The sequence below is a fragment of the Rhinopithecus roxellana genome, chromosome 10 (genome assembly GCF_007565055.1).
Source record: "Rhinopithecus roxellana isolate Shanxi Qingling chromosome 10, ASM756505v1, whole genome shotgun sequence".
Taxonomy (NCBI): domain Eukaryota; kingdom Metazoa; phylum Chordata; class Mammalia; order Primates; family Cercopithecidae; genus Rhinopithecus; species Rhinopithecus roxellana.
The window spans coordinates 129,659,846-129,677,281 of record NC_044558.1 but is presented as its reverse complement, the minus strand read 5'-3'; the positions used below and the strand labels follow the sequence as shown (position 1 = coordinate 129,677,281).

General features: G+C 40.7%; 1 protein-coding gene across 3 annotated transcripts in view; it reads left to right on the top strand.

Annotated features, from left to right (window-relative positions):
* The window catches only part of ST8SIA1 (ST8 alpha-N-acetyl-neuraminide alpha-2,8-sialyltransferase 1), a 138,343-nt gene that overhangs the window by 66,167 nt on the left and 54,740 nt on the right, over positions 1-17,436 (top strand). Inside the window, exon 3 of one of the 3 annotated variants that reach the window (XM_010361196.1) lies at positions 16,007-16,116. The exons of the other annotated variants lie outside the window; for them this stretch is intronic. Coding sequence (XP_010359498.1) covers positions 16,007-16,116 — 110 coding nt within the window. The remainder of the gene's footprint in view (positions 1-16,006; positions 16,117-17,436) is intronic. 3 annotated transcript variants of the gene reach the window in all.

Here is a 17,436-nt window from a genome sequence, read left to right as displayed (position 1 = left end):
GCTGAGATCTGGCCACTGCACTCCAGCCCGGGTGACAGAGCAAGACTCCGTCTCAAAAAAAAAAAAAAAAAAAAAAAAAAGAATTAACTGTATAACTGCTCCAGGCTATACATATCAGATAAGTAACAGCAGGAGGACCTCTATGTGGAATGGGTTAGTGATGGTGAACATGTTAAAAGGGGGTTCTGTCTCTTCAAGACTCCTTCTATGTGAGGTGTTTTACATACAATTAAGCAAACTTTATTGTCAATATAAAAGAAGAGAATACAGTGGGCTGATACTCCCCTTTCTCAGCTAGCTTCTTAGCTCTGCCACAATTCAAAGATGTTTATAACAGTATTGTTTACTACAGTGAAAAATTGGGAAAGACCTAAAATATTCAACATTAAGGAATTGGTTAAAGTATGAACCACCTCTACAGTTAAATACCCTGTTGATATTAAAATCATGATGGAAAGTTATCCATAATGTCTTGTTAAATTAGCATACACATTACAATAGTATTCATATGGGATCATCTGATCCCATTTTGGTTAGAAAATAAGCCATTGAGGATGGGAAGTCCAGGCTGGGCGCCGTGGCTCACACCTGTAATCCCAGCACTTTGGGAGACCGAGGCGGGCGGATCACGAGGTCAGGAGATCGAGACCATCCTGGCTAACATGGTGAAACCCCGTCTCTATAAAAATACAAAAAATTAGCCGGGCGTGGTGGCGGGCGCCTGTAGCCCCAGCTACTCAGGAGGCTGAGGCAGGAGAATGGCGTGAACCCTGGAGGTGGAGCTTGCAGTGAGCCAAGATCCCACCACTACACTCCAGCCTGGGCGACAGAGCGAGACTCTGTCTAAAAAAAAAAAAAAGGATGGGAAGTCCAAGCAACAGAGGCTGAGAAATCACTGCAAGTAATATAAAAAATTACTTAATGTTATTTTGAAAAGAAGCAAGGGAGACTTTTAGAAACTTTTGGACTTCTCTTTGTCAGTTAGAATCTTGAATTTTTCAGTAACTGCCTTATTAAAAAAAAAAAAAAAAAAAAAAAAAAACCCTGTATTTCATTTAAATCTGGCACAGAGAAAGGAGTCTTTCCCAATCTTTGGCTAAAATTCCCTAAAGCATGTATTTTCCTACTGTGTCTTTTGGAATAATTTAAGATACGCACTCTTCTCTAACTGCCTACTCTTGGAATAAATATATTTATTAAGTCTGCTAGGGCCCTGCCTGGGTCTAGAGTAGGATATGCAAATTGGCTACCAGTTAAGACAAATCTGGCCTTCAAATTTTGGCTTTACTTTTAAAAAAATCATTAGAACTATATGCCAACTTTTAAAAACTAGGAGCTTTTACATTAACACCTGGATTTTTAGTATCACTTGGAAAAAAATCAGAATATCTGGCAGTCCTGGCTCCCAAGCCCATGAGTAGGGCATGAGCAGCTCCTTATCCTGTTGCTTTGGTGATATGGTTTTGGGTTGGCTGTGTCCCCACCCAACTCCCATCTTGAACTGTAGTTCCCATAATCCCCACACGTAAGGGAGGGAGCAGGTGGGATGTAATTTAATCATGGGGACGGTTACCCTCATGCTGTTCTCATCATAGTGAGTGAGTTCTCACGAGATTTGATGAGTTTATAACGGTCTTCCCCCCTCCCCTTGGCTTCGCTCTGCACTTCTCTTTGCTGCTACCACATGAGAAAGGATGTGTTTGCTTCCCCTTCTGCCATGATTGTTTTCTAAGGCCTCCCCCGCCATGCTGAACTGTTAGTCAATTAAACCTCTTTCTTTATAAATTACCCACTCTCAGGTATGTCTTTATTGGTAGTGTGAAAACAGACTAATACATTTGGCCCTGTGCCCTTTGTTTGCCACAGTCTCTAGCACTTCCTATTGCTTTCCTTCCACTCATTTATGTCACCTGTTTGAATTGTGTAGGCATTTCATTTTGCACCTCTGGTGTGCTAGACTTTAAAATAATCTAAAAATCTCATCTGTGTATCATTTAGCAATTTCCGTAAACTTTCTGTCAGTGGTCTGAAAAGGGGAACAAATTTACTCAATTTGCTTACGTTCTTGGCATTTCTCCAGAAAGTCTGGGGCTAGATTAAATCAATTAATCAATGAAAACATCTGTATACTTATGTGGTAGCCTCTGGAGACACTAAGAGTTACAAAGATGTGGTTTATATCCTTGAGGGGCTTATTCTCTGTTGTGGAAGATGGGTGTACACAACGGAAGCTAGTCAAGTGTTACCCAGTGCCAAGGGCCTAGAATGTCTGCTTAGTGAGACTGACGGTAAGTGCAGTAGGTGTTTCTGTGGGAGTGGGCAGGATGTGCATGCCAATCCTAGAAGATGACATAGGTCAGGGAAGGTTCTAGGGAAGGAAGACCTCAGGTCATATCTGAGAGTTGGCAGATCCGGTGGGTCACAAACATCACTGTGCATGTGAATTGTATCGTGTAGGGGAACTTCAGATTCCTAAGCTCTACCCAGAGATCCTATTTCTAGAGGGCTAAGTGGACCAAGAACATGCATCTATAATATGAATTCCATGTGACTCTGAAATATGTGAGTTACACTGTGAAAAAAGGGTGGAAGATAAGCCAAGCAAGTCAGGAGAAATAAGGAAAGGTAGGAATGTGGGAAGGCAACTTAGAGGCTGCCCAACTCAGCTGATTGGATGCTTGTATGCACAGTCCTGCGAGATAATTAAGCGAGGAATACTGGGAAGAGAGGGATGCTCTGGAAATCACTTCTTTTCCTTTTTACCAGTAAGAAAGGATGGCAGATACATTTTATTAAATTGGAGAAATAAAACATCAGCAGCAGCCAGTTATTCCCAAAAAGAATGTTCTCTGCTTGGTATATTTATCTTTTAATGGAATAAAATAGTTATATATGAGACAATCAATCATGGACATGCTTTTTTAAAAAATGCAAATAATAGTTAATTAGCAGGCAATTGATCCAGGTCCTGCTAGTTCAGGTGTCTAATCAGTTAAATTGGATTAACAGTTTAGCAGTCGGCTGCATTACTGAGTAACTGCACACTATTTATAGTTGAAAACAACATGGATGCCCTAATTTATACCACCTTTTAGTATAGCAAATACTGAACTGAGGCTCACAGTTGCTGACCCAGCATCTCATACAGTGACTGGTATATGGTTAGCTGGCACTCAATAAATACTTGCCAAAAGTTCTTAACTGAAACTTGTTTGGTATTTGTAGTTCTTCATTTCTGAAAAAAATGGAGTTGGATTATACTCATAGTTTGCTACACCATCAAATTCCTCGGGGTGTCTAAGTGTCACTTCCAGAAATAGAGAGACCAAGAAATTAGGGAAGGGTGCACACTTTACCTCATCTTCTTTTTTGTGTATATGTGTGTGTGTGTGTGTGTGTGTGAGTGTGCGTGGATATATATATACACACACATTTATATGTACTTTTGTGTGTGTGGGTGTGCGTATGTGTGCACACATTTTTTCAAGAGACAGGGTCTGACTGTCACCCAGGCTGGAATGCAGTGGCACAATCATAGCTCACTACAGCCTTCAACTCCCAAGTTCAAGAGATCCTCCCACCTCAGCCTCCCAAGTAGCTGGGACTACATGTCCATGTCACGATGCTGGGCTAATTAAAAAATATATATTTTTTAGTAGAGACAGAGTCTCACTATGTTGCCCAGGCTGGTCTCAAACTCCTGGCCTCAAGCAATCCTCATGCCTCAGCCTTCTGAAGTTCTGGAATTACAGATGTGAGCCACCATGCCTAGCCTATATTTTGTTCTTTTTTTTTTTTTTTTGAGATGGAGTCTCGCTCTGTCGCCCAGGCTGGAGTGCAGTGGCCAGATCTCAGCTCACTGCAAGCTCCGCCTCCCGGGTTCACGCCATTCTCCTGCCTCAGCCTCCCCAGTAGCTGAGACTACAGGCACCCGCCACCTCGCCCGGCTAGTTTTTTTTATTTTTTAGTAGAGATGGGGTTTCACCATGTTAGCCAGGATGGTCTCGATCTCCTGACCTCGTGATCCGCCCATCTCGGCCTCCCAAAGTGCTGGGATTACAGGCTTGAGCCACCGCGCCCGGCCTTTTTTTTTTTTTTTTTAATAGGGGTTTTCTGGTATAACCTTGTCTGAGAAACAATAAAGGCTTCCATTTTGAAGCAAAGAAAATAACCGTAGCAACAGTAATAAGTTTGGAAGTCTCTGAAGTATTGAATAAATGATTTGTTTCAATTCCATGTGTATTTGCCGGCCACTGTGCACAGCTTTAATACATAATCTCATGACTCACGGCACATAAATGAATTCCAATGTGCCTCTTGTCTGCTTGAGTTTGTTTAGAATTCCTTGCACTTGTAGGGAATTTTATTGGACCTTATACCTGCAGTCCCTTCATAGGTCTTAAGGTCGAAAAATAATTTGGAAGGCAAGTAATAGAGTAGAGAAAGTGAGGAGAAGGGGTGAGGGTGAGCTTTTGAAGCAGCTTTAACAGAGGTAGGGAGACAGGAAATTCAGGCTGTGTCTGAGGAAACACAGGTGTGTAAAATGGTGTGGAGGGAATACTGGGTGTATGCATAGATAACGAGGTGGTAGAAAAGAATGAACAGGAAGTTTAGGGTGTTGAGAGGTCCTGGGTGTGTGCTTCAATGAAGATCCCAAATGTTTTTGTCTGTGAGCACGGGAAAACATGGTACATTTTTTTTTTTTTATTGGAAAAGTGATTTGCACTGGCTTTTGTTTTAGAAGAATTAGGATATGAGAATGAAGGACTGGTGATAGACAAGAATTAGAGGCCGATTTATAGCATTAAGCCATTTTAAACAATAGTTATAATGAGGGTGGAAAGAGGAGAAGAACAGAAGAGCCTCTGCAGAGGGAGGTGTTAGGTAGATATTAAGAGAGAGGTGAGCAAAAATGGCTCTGAGATTTCTAGCCTGTGTTGCTGAGAAAATGTTGATCTCTTTAAGATAAAAATAACAATTATTGATCATTTACCTTGTGCCAGACATAAGTCATTTAATCCTCACAACAACTGTAAGAAGTCAGCACAATTGTTACAAGTGAGACAACGAAGGCACTAAGGTTAAATAACTTGACAATGATCATAGAGGAACATTAAAGCCGGAGACTGGATGCAGGCAGGCAGGCTACAAGATGATGTTCATCAACATGAAGATGTGCTTTCTGTATTTGGAGAAAATGAATCTTTCTGTGGTATTTCCAATGAGGGGATTGCAAATATGACGTCTAGCAATGGCATGAGGCTTAGTTCTTCCTGCTGCTGCTTCTTCCATTTTCTGCTCCACTACTAAGATGATTGGCACTACCTTTGAAATGTTGGGCACGCCCTTCGTTATTTCCTTCCCTTTCCATCATGAAAAGAAAACAGTTTTGAGAACTTTCAAAATGTGATCAACCTCTGCCCTAAAGTGTAGGCACAGTCTTTGTCACCTTATGGTTCCAGAAACAACATCAGTAAGAAATTTCAATTCATTGAGACTTGACTACGAAATGTTTAATAAATCTACTGCATGGGCACATGAACTGATGCCATATGAGTTGTATCCAGAATAACAGATCATATGTGAAACATACAAAACACTTTTTGGAAAGTTTTCGTGTTATTTTTTTATAATGGATTGAGTAAGAAATTTTAATAGGCAAATAGCATCCACTACATAAATATTCACATCATTCAATTTCCAAAGAAGCATCCTGTGTAGAGAGCATAATACTGAAGTTATCCTTTTAAAATCACAATTTTGGCTGGGCACGGTGGCTCAAGCCTGTAATCCCAGCACTTTGGGAGGCCGAGACGGGCGGATCCCGAGGTCAGGAGATCGAGACCATCCTGGCTAACATGGTGAAACCCCGTCTCTACTAAAAAATACAAAAAATTAGCTGGGCGAGGTGGCGGGCGCCTGTAGTCCCAGCTACTCGGGAGGCTGAGGCAGGAGAATGGCGAGAACCTGGGAGGCGGAGCTTGCAGTGAGCTGAGATCTGGCCACTGCCCTCCAGCCTGGGCGACAGAGCGAGACACCGTCTCAAAATAAATAAATAAATAAAATCACAATTTTATTAATAGAATGGGGAATACAAATCTTAGCAGCAGCTTTCTGGAAATTTGTTTTCATAGAAGAACTGTTAAAAGTCCTTGAGTGGTAGGCAACTGCAAATATTCTATAACTAGCATGTACAAATATATATCTTCAGGGAAAATTTTGTGTAATTTTTTAAAGGGTTTAATAATTAAATATCTATAATGAGACGTATTTTTTTCTCTGAAATAAGTGAACTAATTACCAGATATTTTCATCATAAAATGCTTACGTATGCAAAGTAAGAAAACAGCTGAAATTTTAATTTGGACTTCCAAGGGGCTAAATGAGTGAAAAAGCCAATACGTCTTCATTTACTTACTGGAAAGAACCAAAGCTGCTTTTGATTCGGCTGCATCTTGTTATTATTTTGTTTGTTTAGCTGGGCACCATGCTCGCTAGGAATTCGCTTGTGGGAAGTTGCCAGTCCTTAGTTGAGGTAATAAAGTGACTGGGGTACAGGAATAAAGAGATATTCATGCCGGGCGCGGTGGCTCAAGCCTGTAATCCCAGCACTTTGGGAGGCCGAGACGGGCGGATCACGAGGTCAGGAGATCGAGACCATCCTGGCTAACACGGTGAAACCCCGTCTCTACTAAAAAATACAAAAACTAGCCGGGCGACGTGGCGGGCGCCTGTAGTCCCAGCTACTCGGGAGGCTGAGGCAGGAGAATGGCGTGAACCCGGGAGGCGGAGCTTGCAGTGAGCTGAGATCCGGCCACTGCACTCCAGCCTGGGCGGCAGAGCGAGACTCCGTCTCAAAAAAAAAAAATAAAAAAAAATAAAAAAAAAAAAATAAAAGAGATATTCATATGAGGAGTATTGTTGGAGAGTTGGGGACTTGATTGGTGCACTGGTTAGAATGCAATTAGGTCCTGGAGCAGGGCAGTGCAATTAAATATGTTAAGGAGGGATAATTAGGTGGGAGGCCGAATGATGTAATTACATTCATAAGAGAGGGGCTATAATTAAATGTGAGGCAGGGGTGTGTATTTAGATGCCTAAGTTGAGGATATAATTAACATATGGGCAAGAAATTAAATTATGTGTATGGGTGAAGCATAATTATGTGTGGGAGTCCAGGAGGATACGTGGGTGAGGGTATATAGAAAGAAATGGGTCAGAGTGCAATTAGATGTGTGAGTTGATGTTCTTATGGTCGAAAACTTGAGATTTTCATTAAGAAGGGCAAACATATGTTTTGACATCATGGTTGATAGCAGGTGGCATGTAGTGACAGCCTTTCAGACTGCTCTGAAGGCTTGCAAAGCAAACTCTGTGCTTTTCCAATATGGTTTGAGACCTGCAGCTAATACTCGGTGCCACAATTCTAAATACTGAGTGGCTTTATAATTTTTCTAGCTTTAAAACACAATTACATGACAAGGAATACGTGCTCCCCCTTCCTGTCAAAGAGAAAAGAGTTTGGCGGGGATTACTATGGCAAATAAACACACAAACAAGAACAACAAAACCCTCTTACCACCACCAACCAAAAAACCGATTTTTCTTTATATTGCCAAATGTGAGAGTAAGCATCCCTCTTTTAGCTAAAAAGGTATCACATAAACATAAATGTGTAACAAAATCGATAAAACTTAGTTATGGTAGCATCATTATTTTAAATTTCTGAAACAATATGTTTTCGTAAATAATTTTAGCATCCTCCCAACATATAAAAGCAACAAAGCAACAAATGTAAGCTGCAGATAAAAGAGGAACTAGGGAGTGGCAGAAGGGAGCCAGGGGAAGAATGATCACAAGGAAATAGGTGAAAAATTACTCAGGGCATCTCAGAAACTTACATTGAAGCAGTAGAGTATGGTAAGAGTGATCATAATAATCTGATATATCCTATATTAAACTTACAACATGGAGACTCCTGTTGTCATCTTCAAAAGCTAGAGAACATTTCAAGTATTTGTTCGTTGCTTAGATAATTGTTGACATTAAAGGCATTTAATTGGCCACTAGTCTGCTTAAACTGATTCAATCTAGCACTCAATTTTCATAAAACCCAGAGCCTCAGAGCCTCCTCATATCTGCTCAGGCCTTAGGTCAGTTCTGACAGAACGCCACTATTGGTAGAATCCTGGTGAGCTGGTTGCTTCAGGGATTCTGAAGTTTTTAGGTTCAAAAAGACTCCAAAAAGGATTCAATAAATCTATATTTAAGGTTAGTTATTTTTTGTAACGTGGATGTAAGGGCATTGCAGCCTGCCCACAATCTCTTGTTCTGCCGTTTAGTGGTTTTACAGAACTTCTTTTTAATTCTTAGATTTTGATTTCACACCAATGCATGATGCTGATTTTTAAAATTACAGACATGCCTCAAAGGCAGCCTCTCACAAAGGCTATTGTTACTTAATTTGTAATCAGAAGTGCCCTTAGTAAAATGTTGTGCATTCCTGTGAAAATTACTGTTGCATCTCTGTCCACTAAGTGGTTTACATTTTCTTTTTCTCCATGCACTTGCTAATTTTTTGCCCTGCCTCCCAGACCAGCTCAGACTCTGCAACAATTAATGATTTATGGTGATTAACTCATGTGCTTCTAGAGGTCACACAATTATCTTTCAAGGCATCTAGTTATGTCTGTGGGTTGGAAGATGAGTAGGCGTAAAGTCTCCTGGTGCCAGTGGTCGAGGTCAGTGCTGGCTCTGCTGTTTGGGGTTGGGGGTGGAGTTCCAGCTCGCCAGCTCTTTGTTGCTTTGTGTGGATTGCACAAGGAGAGGAGGAAGAGGTGGGATTCGGGCTCTGGAAATGACTCTGGTAAATGATGCTTTGTTTACTTAATTATAAAAACCATTCTGAGATGCTCCAGTACTATTTACACAAGGCACAAAAATCGGGGTTTAAATTCTTCAGATTTGAATAGCATTTTTCCAGAAGTCATATTGCCAGCCAGGAATATGTTTGCAGCTGGCACTTAACAAGCTTTTTCACTCTCATGCATACTACAAAACACCAAAGATCCTAATTTTTGTCTGTCTTTTTTTTCACCTTCCTAACATTATCTAATAGACCAGAAATCTCAACTACTTTCATATGCCTAAAGCTGTGGATCTCAGCTTAAATGTTAATTCCTCAGAGAAATTTTTCCTAACCTTATAGCACTCTGCACTTTGCTGTCATGTTTGTTAAATTCTGTTTTTCTATTTAACGTGTAAGCTGCATGAGCCGGGTATGTGTCTGTTTTGTTCAGCATCACATTTTCAGCATCCATAACAGCTCCTGGCCCATACTAGGTGTTCAATGAAAAGTTGATGAATGAACAGAGAAGTTAGGTATTAGGGCTATTTGAGAAGAGGCACGAGTGATGCAGACTGTGGAAAATGAGGATAAGGGATATCTCAGAAGCAACGCACTGAATGGTCTTACTGATGGGTTCATATTTAGAGTGATGGGGCTCACACTTGTTCTTCAAATTTGGAGATTTATTTATACATTCTTTACAACATAAGGAAATGCCATTTTAGGTCCAGAAACTGCTGAGAATGGATTAGATGCTCCAGGAAAATTTTGTGATTAAATAACTAATTATGGAACAATTTGTTGATCATCTCATCTGTACTTAGCCCAGACATGATGTGTTGAAAAAAAGATACGATACCTGCAATGATTTCTGCAAACATATATGTCATTAAAACTCATGACTTGATAGAAGTTGTATTAATAAATACACCCTTGGCTGGGCACGGTAGCTCACGCCTGTAATCTCAGCACTTTGGGAGGCTGAGGCAGGCAGATCACCTAAGGTCTGGCCAACATGGTGAAACCCCGTCTTTACTAAAAATACAAAAATAAAGACCCCAGTGTGATGGTGTACACCTGCAATCCCAGCTACTAAGGAGGCTGAGGCAGGAGAATTGCTTGAACCCAGGAGGCCGAGCTTGCCGTGAGCCAAGATTACAACACTGCACTCCAGCCTGGGTGACAGAAGAGACTCTGTCTCGAAACAAATAAACAAACAAACAAACAAATACATCCTCAAAGGACCAATGACCAAAAAGATTGATTTGTTCAAAATCTATATAAATTAGCTTCGGTAACGTGGTGAAACCTCGTGTCTACCAAAAAAACACCAAAAAACAAAAAATAAAAATTAGCCAGGCATGGTGGTATGCGCCTATAGTCCCAGCTATTCTGGTGGCTGAGGCAGGAGGATCCTTTGAGCCCAGGAGGTTGAAGCTACTGTGAGCCATGATTGGACCACTGCACTCCACCCTTGGGGACAGAGTGAAACCCTGTCTCAAAACAAGCAACAAGCAAACAAACAAGAAACACAACAACTATATAAAATTTAAAATAAATTTGAAATTGAAAATATCTCACACAAATATAGACTAAATATTATAGTGCTCTAGCAAAATACTAACTTCCCCTAAGGAATGCAATTTTGTTAGTACATAATAATGAATTAATATAATATATTTATATGGGACTTCTAAGGTTCCTGATAATGGTCAATGCTTCACCTTATTTTAAGTCTCATAATAGTCCTGGAAGATGAAACAGATGGTTTTTTATCATGCCTTGTTTCCACTGAGGCACTGAGGGGTTGAGGGGACTGACAAATCTGAATCTCAGTCCAGATTATTAATATAATATGGTCACTAATAAGATGGCCATTAACAGATGGAACAGTTACAGATAAAAAATACTTTGGACAAAGATTCACAGGATGGTTAGTGGCTGAGAAAGAAAAGGAAATCTTTGAGGCTGGGCGCAGTGGCTCATGCCTTATCTCAATACTTTGAGAGGCTGAGACGGGCAGACTGCTTCAACCTGAGTTCGCAACCAGCCTGGGCAGCATGGCGAAATCTTGTCTCTACAAAAAAAATACAAAAAATAGCCGTGTGTGGTGGCACGCACCTTTAGTTCCAGCTACTTGGGAGGCTGAGGCAGGAGGATTACTTGGGCCTGGGAGATCAAGGCTGCAGTGAGCAGTGATGGCACCATTGTATTCCAGCATGGGTGACACAGAACTAGATCCTGTCTCAAAAAAAAAAAAAAAAAAAAAAAAAAAAGGAAGAAAAAAGAAAGAAAAGAAAAAAGAAAAAAACTCTTCAGCTCATTGCTATAGTTAATCTGTCTAATTTATCCTTGCATTTAGAATAGAATTTTTAAAGTTAGCAAGAGTGTTATAGTATATTATATTCTCAAATCCAGTAGATTATTTTCTTGCACAGGTACAAGGAGACACATTTGAAAAGACAGCATGTAATGCCTTAATAAAAATATTCTCTGTTAAAATAATAATATTCATGTGGCAATGGATGACCAAACTTCTTTCTATATAAGTAGACTCAAAAAGGAAAACGTCTTGTTCATACATCATTCTGGAAAACATGGACCATTGCCAAGCTGAGAAATTGAGGAGGTATTCTGTGAGTGTTAATGAGAGTATTATCTCAATTACTTTAAAGAAATCCATAGTATTTTCTCAGTTAAGCTTTTTGTCTGTAAATGGGCTTTGGTGTGCTGTTTTTGTCCATTGATGTATTCTAAGTGCCCAGAGAGTGCACTCAGGCACTCAAGAAATATTTATTGAAATGAAATGAAATTGCTTGTCAATAAAAAGTCAAAATGGCTTTGTTTTTAAACCCCTGGACTTTTGTTTGAGGGCTTTAGGGGGATGGTATTTTACTAATGCATGGATATAATAGCTAAGTTTTCTGTTAATAAAATTATTACTAATTTTTAAGGTAGTGTGATACATTACTATTTTACCATGTTCTACACAAACCGTGAAATCTAGGCACTTCATGGCTTGAGCAAGCCAGGGAGACTGCTAGAAGGACGAAAGAAATGAAAAACGGAAGGAAGATGAGTGGACTTCCATGCCAGTGGCTTGGTTAGATGCTTGACATCCACAAACTCATATAATTTCATGAAAATCTGTGTGAGGTTAGACCCCTTCCAGGACAGGAAGCAGAATATAGAGGGGTTTGATAGCCTATCTTCCAATTCCATAGTTCCACAGTATGGAAGTTAGGAGGTAATGTTTATATCTAGGACTATGTTGCTGCTTTCAAGATCCATTTGTCTTGGGACCAGATTCCTGACAGAAAACCTGGAATTCCCGGTCTAATAGGTTTAAGCAAGAACCACTCTTTAACAACAATTGAAGGGATTTTTAGTTGGCTTTTATAAAGCAAACTAAATATTAGTTGAGGATGAGTGAACCCAGATTTTTCAAATAAGCTATATGAAAATAAATATGCAAATGTACATGTATAGCTTACTCAGATCAGGTTTTTGTTCTTATCGCTGAACTAAATCTACCTTTTTCAAGGTCACCAGTGACCTTCCTGTTGCTAAGTCCAGTGGCAATTTTCAGCTCTTGTCTTATTTAATCTATCAGTAGCATTTGATGTATTTTTTTTTCCTTTCTTCTTGAGACACTATTTTTTTTTAACTTGGACAATTCTTAGACCTCTTCTCTCTTCCATATGCACTCATTCACCATCCAGTCTCCTGACTTTAAATACCCATGCTGATCACTCTCCATTTTCTATCTCCAGGAAAGACCAACTCCTTGACTGCATAGTCATATATTCACTTCCCTACTTGACATTGCCACCTGGATATGTAAAGGACATCATGCACTTGACATATTTAAGATTGAACTCCAAATCGTTCCCCCAGAAACTTGCTCCTCCTGTAATCTTCCATATGTGAGTAAATTGAAAGTCTATCTTTACAGTTGTTCAAGCCAGAACTCTTGGCATCATCCTTGATTTCTCTCTTTTTCTCTTGCCCTGTTTCCATTGTATCAGCAAATCCAGTTAGCTCTGTCTCCAGAATATGTCCAGAACCTGGCTACTTCTCACTATTCCTAGTGATGGTGATAGGGTAGTGTGAGAAGCAGCCAGATTCTGGACATATTCTGGTGCAACAGTTACCAAAATCTCTTACAAAAGACTCCTATCTGGTCTCTCTCTTTCTGCCCATGACATTCTACAGCCTGTTTGCATAGCAGTATAGTGATTGCTCCAAAATATGTCATAATGTCACTCCTTTGCACACCCAATGTTTACTTGATTCTCATCTTAGAATAAAAACCTATGTCTTTACAATACCCTACAAGGCCCTTCAGAATGTATTCTCCAACCTCTCTACTAGTCTACTCTCCAATATCCTTCCTACTTCTCCCTCCCTCACTTCTTCATCTCCAGACACAACAGGTTCTTTGCTCCCCCTTTCCCATCCCAGGAATGTTTTCTCCTTAGGGTTTCTGCCCCAGGGGTTCCCACAGAGATCTGTGAGGCTCACTACCTCATCTACAAGAATTTGCTCACTGATCACCCTATTAAAATTGTAGTTCCTGGGGCCAGGTGTGGGGGCTCACTCCTGTAATCCCAGCACTTTGGGAGGAAGAGGTGAGCCAATCACCTGAGGTCAGGAATTTGAGACCAGCCTAGCCAACCTGGTGAAACCCCATTTCTACTAAAAAAAAAATAAAAAATACAAAAATTAGCTGGGCATGGTGACGTGTGTCTGTAATCCTAGCTACTCAAGAGGCTGAGGCAGGAGAATCACTTGAACCCCGGAGGTGTGGGTTGCAATGAGCCAAGATTATGCCACTGTACTCCAGCCTGGGTGACAGAGCGAGACTCTGTCTCAAAAGAAAATAATAATAATAATAATTGCAGTTGCTCTCCGAAAGCATCTCCTAATCCTTTCATGGCAATGCTTTCTTCCTTTCCAAAGCTTATGTCACCATCTGACCCACTGTTCATTTTACTCATTTATCTTTACTTATCATCTGTTTTTCATAGTAGGATATAACCTCTGTGGGAAGAGGAATTTTTACTTATGTCCCTGTCACCCAGGGCAGTCCCTGATGCATAGTAGGCACTTTGTAAATACCTGTGGAATAAACAAACAGCTACTTTGAATATAAGTATTTAAATCTTCATCTAACAAATTATAGCTCTAACTGATGTTTTTCTAGTGTTGATTCCAGGCCCTCCTCTATTTCTTGCCCGTCCCTCCTCTCTGGATCTGCTCTGATGTTTGTTGGGCTGGTCTCTGGTGTAGTAACGCAGGAAATTCTTAACTCTGCTGGCAAATGCTTAGACATTACACTTTAAGTACTGTATTTTTATCAACAATATTTCCATAGCTCTGGCTGTTCCTTTGACAACTAGAAATCAGAGGATCAAAATCCTCTTCTTGTGCTGCATTAAGTTGCCACCTCAGCTACCAATGAATACAGAAACACCTGGAATTTTATTTTTGGTTTAACTGCTTCCTGCCTATATGAGGCCCTTACAGTGTATATTCATATACTTATGGAATTTATTCTTTTGGAATAACCCATATTATTTGCCTGAGATTCATCTAGGGTGGTTATTTTTGATGCCAGCTGTGTATATGTAAGGTCTTTCCCTAAAGAACTCCAGCTGCTCCGTGTCGTTTCAGCAAGCAGGAAATTCTGTACCTGGCAGTTCTTGCTGACCCAGCTAGAAGTGGCCGAATGACGCATTTCACTTTCAGGGGCTATTGCTGGGTTTTCATATTCATTCTATAAATAACACTTCAGGGAACACTCAGATACTCTGAACATTTTCTTTGCAGTCCAGTTCAGTGTTGGCAGAAGGAAAGTCGCATGCTATCTGGTTCTGCACAAGCCACTTGCCCCTTAGTGGATCCTAAGTTCTAGACAGACCCACCCAGAGTGTTCATTAGCTCATAAACACAGCGTTACTCTCAACAAATACTTCTGTGCCATTGTTTGTGCTGCGTTCCGTGCCTGGAGGAATCCTACGTATTCTTTGTTATTATTATTATTATTATTATACGTTAAGTTCTAGGGTACATGTGCACAACGTGCAGGTTTGTTACATATGTATATATGTGCCATGTTGGTGTGCTGCACCCATTAACTCGTCATTTACGTTAGGTATATCTCCTAATGCTATTCCTCCCCACTACCCCCTCCCCACAATAGGCCCCAGTATGTGATGTTCCCCTTCCTGTGTCCAGGTAAATCATGCTGCTATAAAGACACAGGCACACGTATGTTTATTGCAGCACTATTCACAACAGCAAAGACTTGGAATCAACCCAAATGTCCATCAGTGACAGACTGGTTTAAGAAAATGTGGCACATATACACCATGGAATATTATGCAGCCATGAAAAAGGATGAGTTCGTTTCCTTTGTAGGGACATGGATGCAGCTGGAAACCATCATCCTACGTATTCTTTAAGGCTCAGCCCAGGTGAGAAAGCTCTCCCTGAGTTGGCTCAGCAGAAACACCTTCTTCTTCCTTGTGGATTGCCCCATAACATTCGGTCTGTATCTCTTTGGCAGCAACTTCAGCATTATAATAGAATTTGTTACCTAGGTATATATTTTCACACTCTTATCATCCCTTTCTCTCCTCACATCCCAAACTATGAACCTTCAGGCCTGTGACTTCTGTCCGCATGTATCTCTCCCCAACAGTTAGCAAAGGAAATATTCAGAAACATTTGTTGAATGAATGGCCGATTGTATGAATGAGTTTGCAATCACAGAGGAGAAAGGAGCTCATTTGTTTCCAGCTTAATGGGTTTAAAAATAATCCTGTGTTTAGTTTGTATGTTTTTTTTTTTTTTTAATTTTCCCTAGCAAACACCTTCTACTATGTGCATGGCCAATTGGAGATGAAAAAAAAATAAATGTTGTTATATTTAAATACACTTCAGGGAGGCTTTTTAAAATTTTGCTTTTTAAATTCCAAGGCAACAGACTAGTTTTTTTCCTTACAAACTTCTTGGCATCTTTCTTTTCACATGCTCTTTTTTGCTCGACCCAGTCTTCAGTCAAATTCCTCCAAAGGGTCTGCTGTAAACAATGATTTTGTGAGCAGTTGTGTGTTCTTTGCAGTGAAAACCCGCCTTGTTTTCTGTTGCTAGGCAACCCCATTCCAGCTGCCATTGAAGAAATGCGCGGTGGTGGGAAATGGTGGGATTCTGAAGAAGAGTGGCTGTGGCCGTCAAATAGATGAAGCAAATTTTGTCATGCGGTAAGAGAGAGCACCCACAGCGCGGCCTCTGCCTTCTCTCCTTTTCCCCCTCCCTTAAGCCCTGGGGCTTTTCAAAACTAGTCACTTGTGATTAATCAGTTGTAGCACGCTCCTTAGCTTCACTTCCAGCTCATATACAAGTGAGTTTAGGAGAGAGGTAAGGGGAATGAGGGAACATGCCCCAAGAAAGTACAAAGCCAAGAAGGCTCAGGCGGAACAGAGATACCCACTCTGCTGTGAATAAAGGGAACAGGGGAAAGTGGAAAATCTCACATCTCATTTTAGGTTGTACAGCCAGGTGATTCTGACTTTTTAAATTGTTCTTTTCCTTAAGGGCAACTCTCTATGAATAAATGTTTTAATGGATTCATTTTATTCTATACCATATTCTTAGTTTTTCACCAAAGCATGTGTAAGTAGCAAGTGGGATCTGAAGACAGATGAAATCTTTGAGTGAGTGGGAAAACTGGAACAAAGAAGCAGGGGTAAATTTCAAACAAGGAGGATGCTTGGTAAAGGGACTGAGCAGATTGGTGATGTGCACATCTGTTCCAGGAAAAACAGGAGGCCCCTGCAGGAGATGAAAAGGAATTGCTGAGACATATTCAGCCAGGGGCAGAGACTGCCAAATTGTAGTGGCAGCAACCTGCACTGCTGGGTGATTCTGCCCAGACATGCTTACCAGCCAGGCATAGAAGGAAAGACAGCAAGTGATTCGATAAAGACAGGTTTGGGATTATCTGGGTGAGAGGGAAGAAGGACAGGGAGTGACAACTTGGAGGGCTCTGGCGAGAGAGAGTGTAAAGTAACACATCTTGAAATCTGGGCTGGGCAGGAAGAGAGCTCTGAGATGAGTGAAGGAGAAAGGAAAGGGAAAAATGATAGGGTCATTCAGAGCAGGGGTGAGGTAAGTTGTGGCTCCTGGCTGTGAATGAAGGAGATGTGGAGTAATAAGAAGAAGCTAAAGTCAAAGAATGGCTTTCTGGAAGGCAGATTTCAGAGCTCAGGGTATCTGGGGGATGAGTGGACATGTTGTAGAAAAAGAAAACATTTGTTATTGAGAAAATAAAGGAACCTTGAGGATAGACTCTGAGAGGCCTTTCAGGTGGACCCTCAAGCCTCATTGAGGTGGAAATGACTATGAACAAAGTGCCAGCAGACTCTGTGGCCAGGAAGGGTGAAGACCACAGCAACACCAAGGACAGAAAGCTGAGCGAGATTTTGTATTCCTGTTTATTTTTAAGTATAAACGAGTAACAGTCTAGGAGTGGGAAAAAGGTAGCCGAGAGAATGCTAAGCCACCTCTGAGCCCTGAGCTAA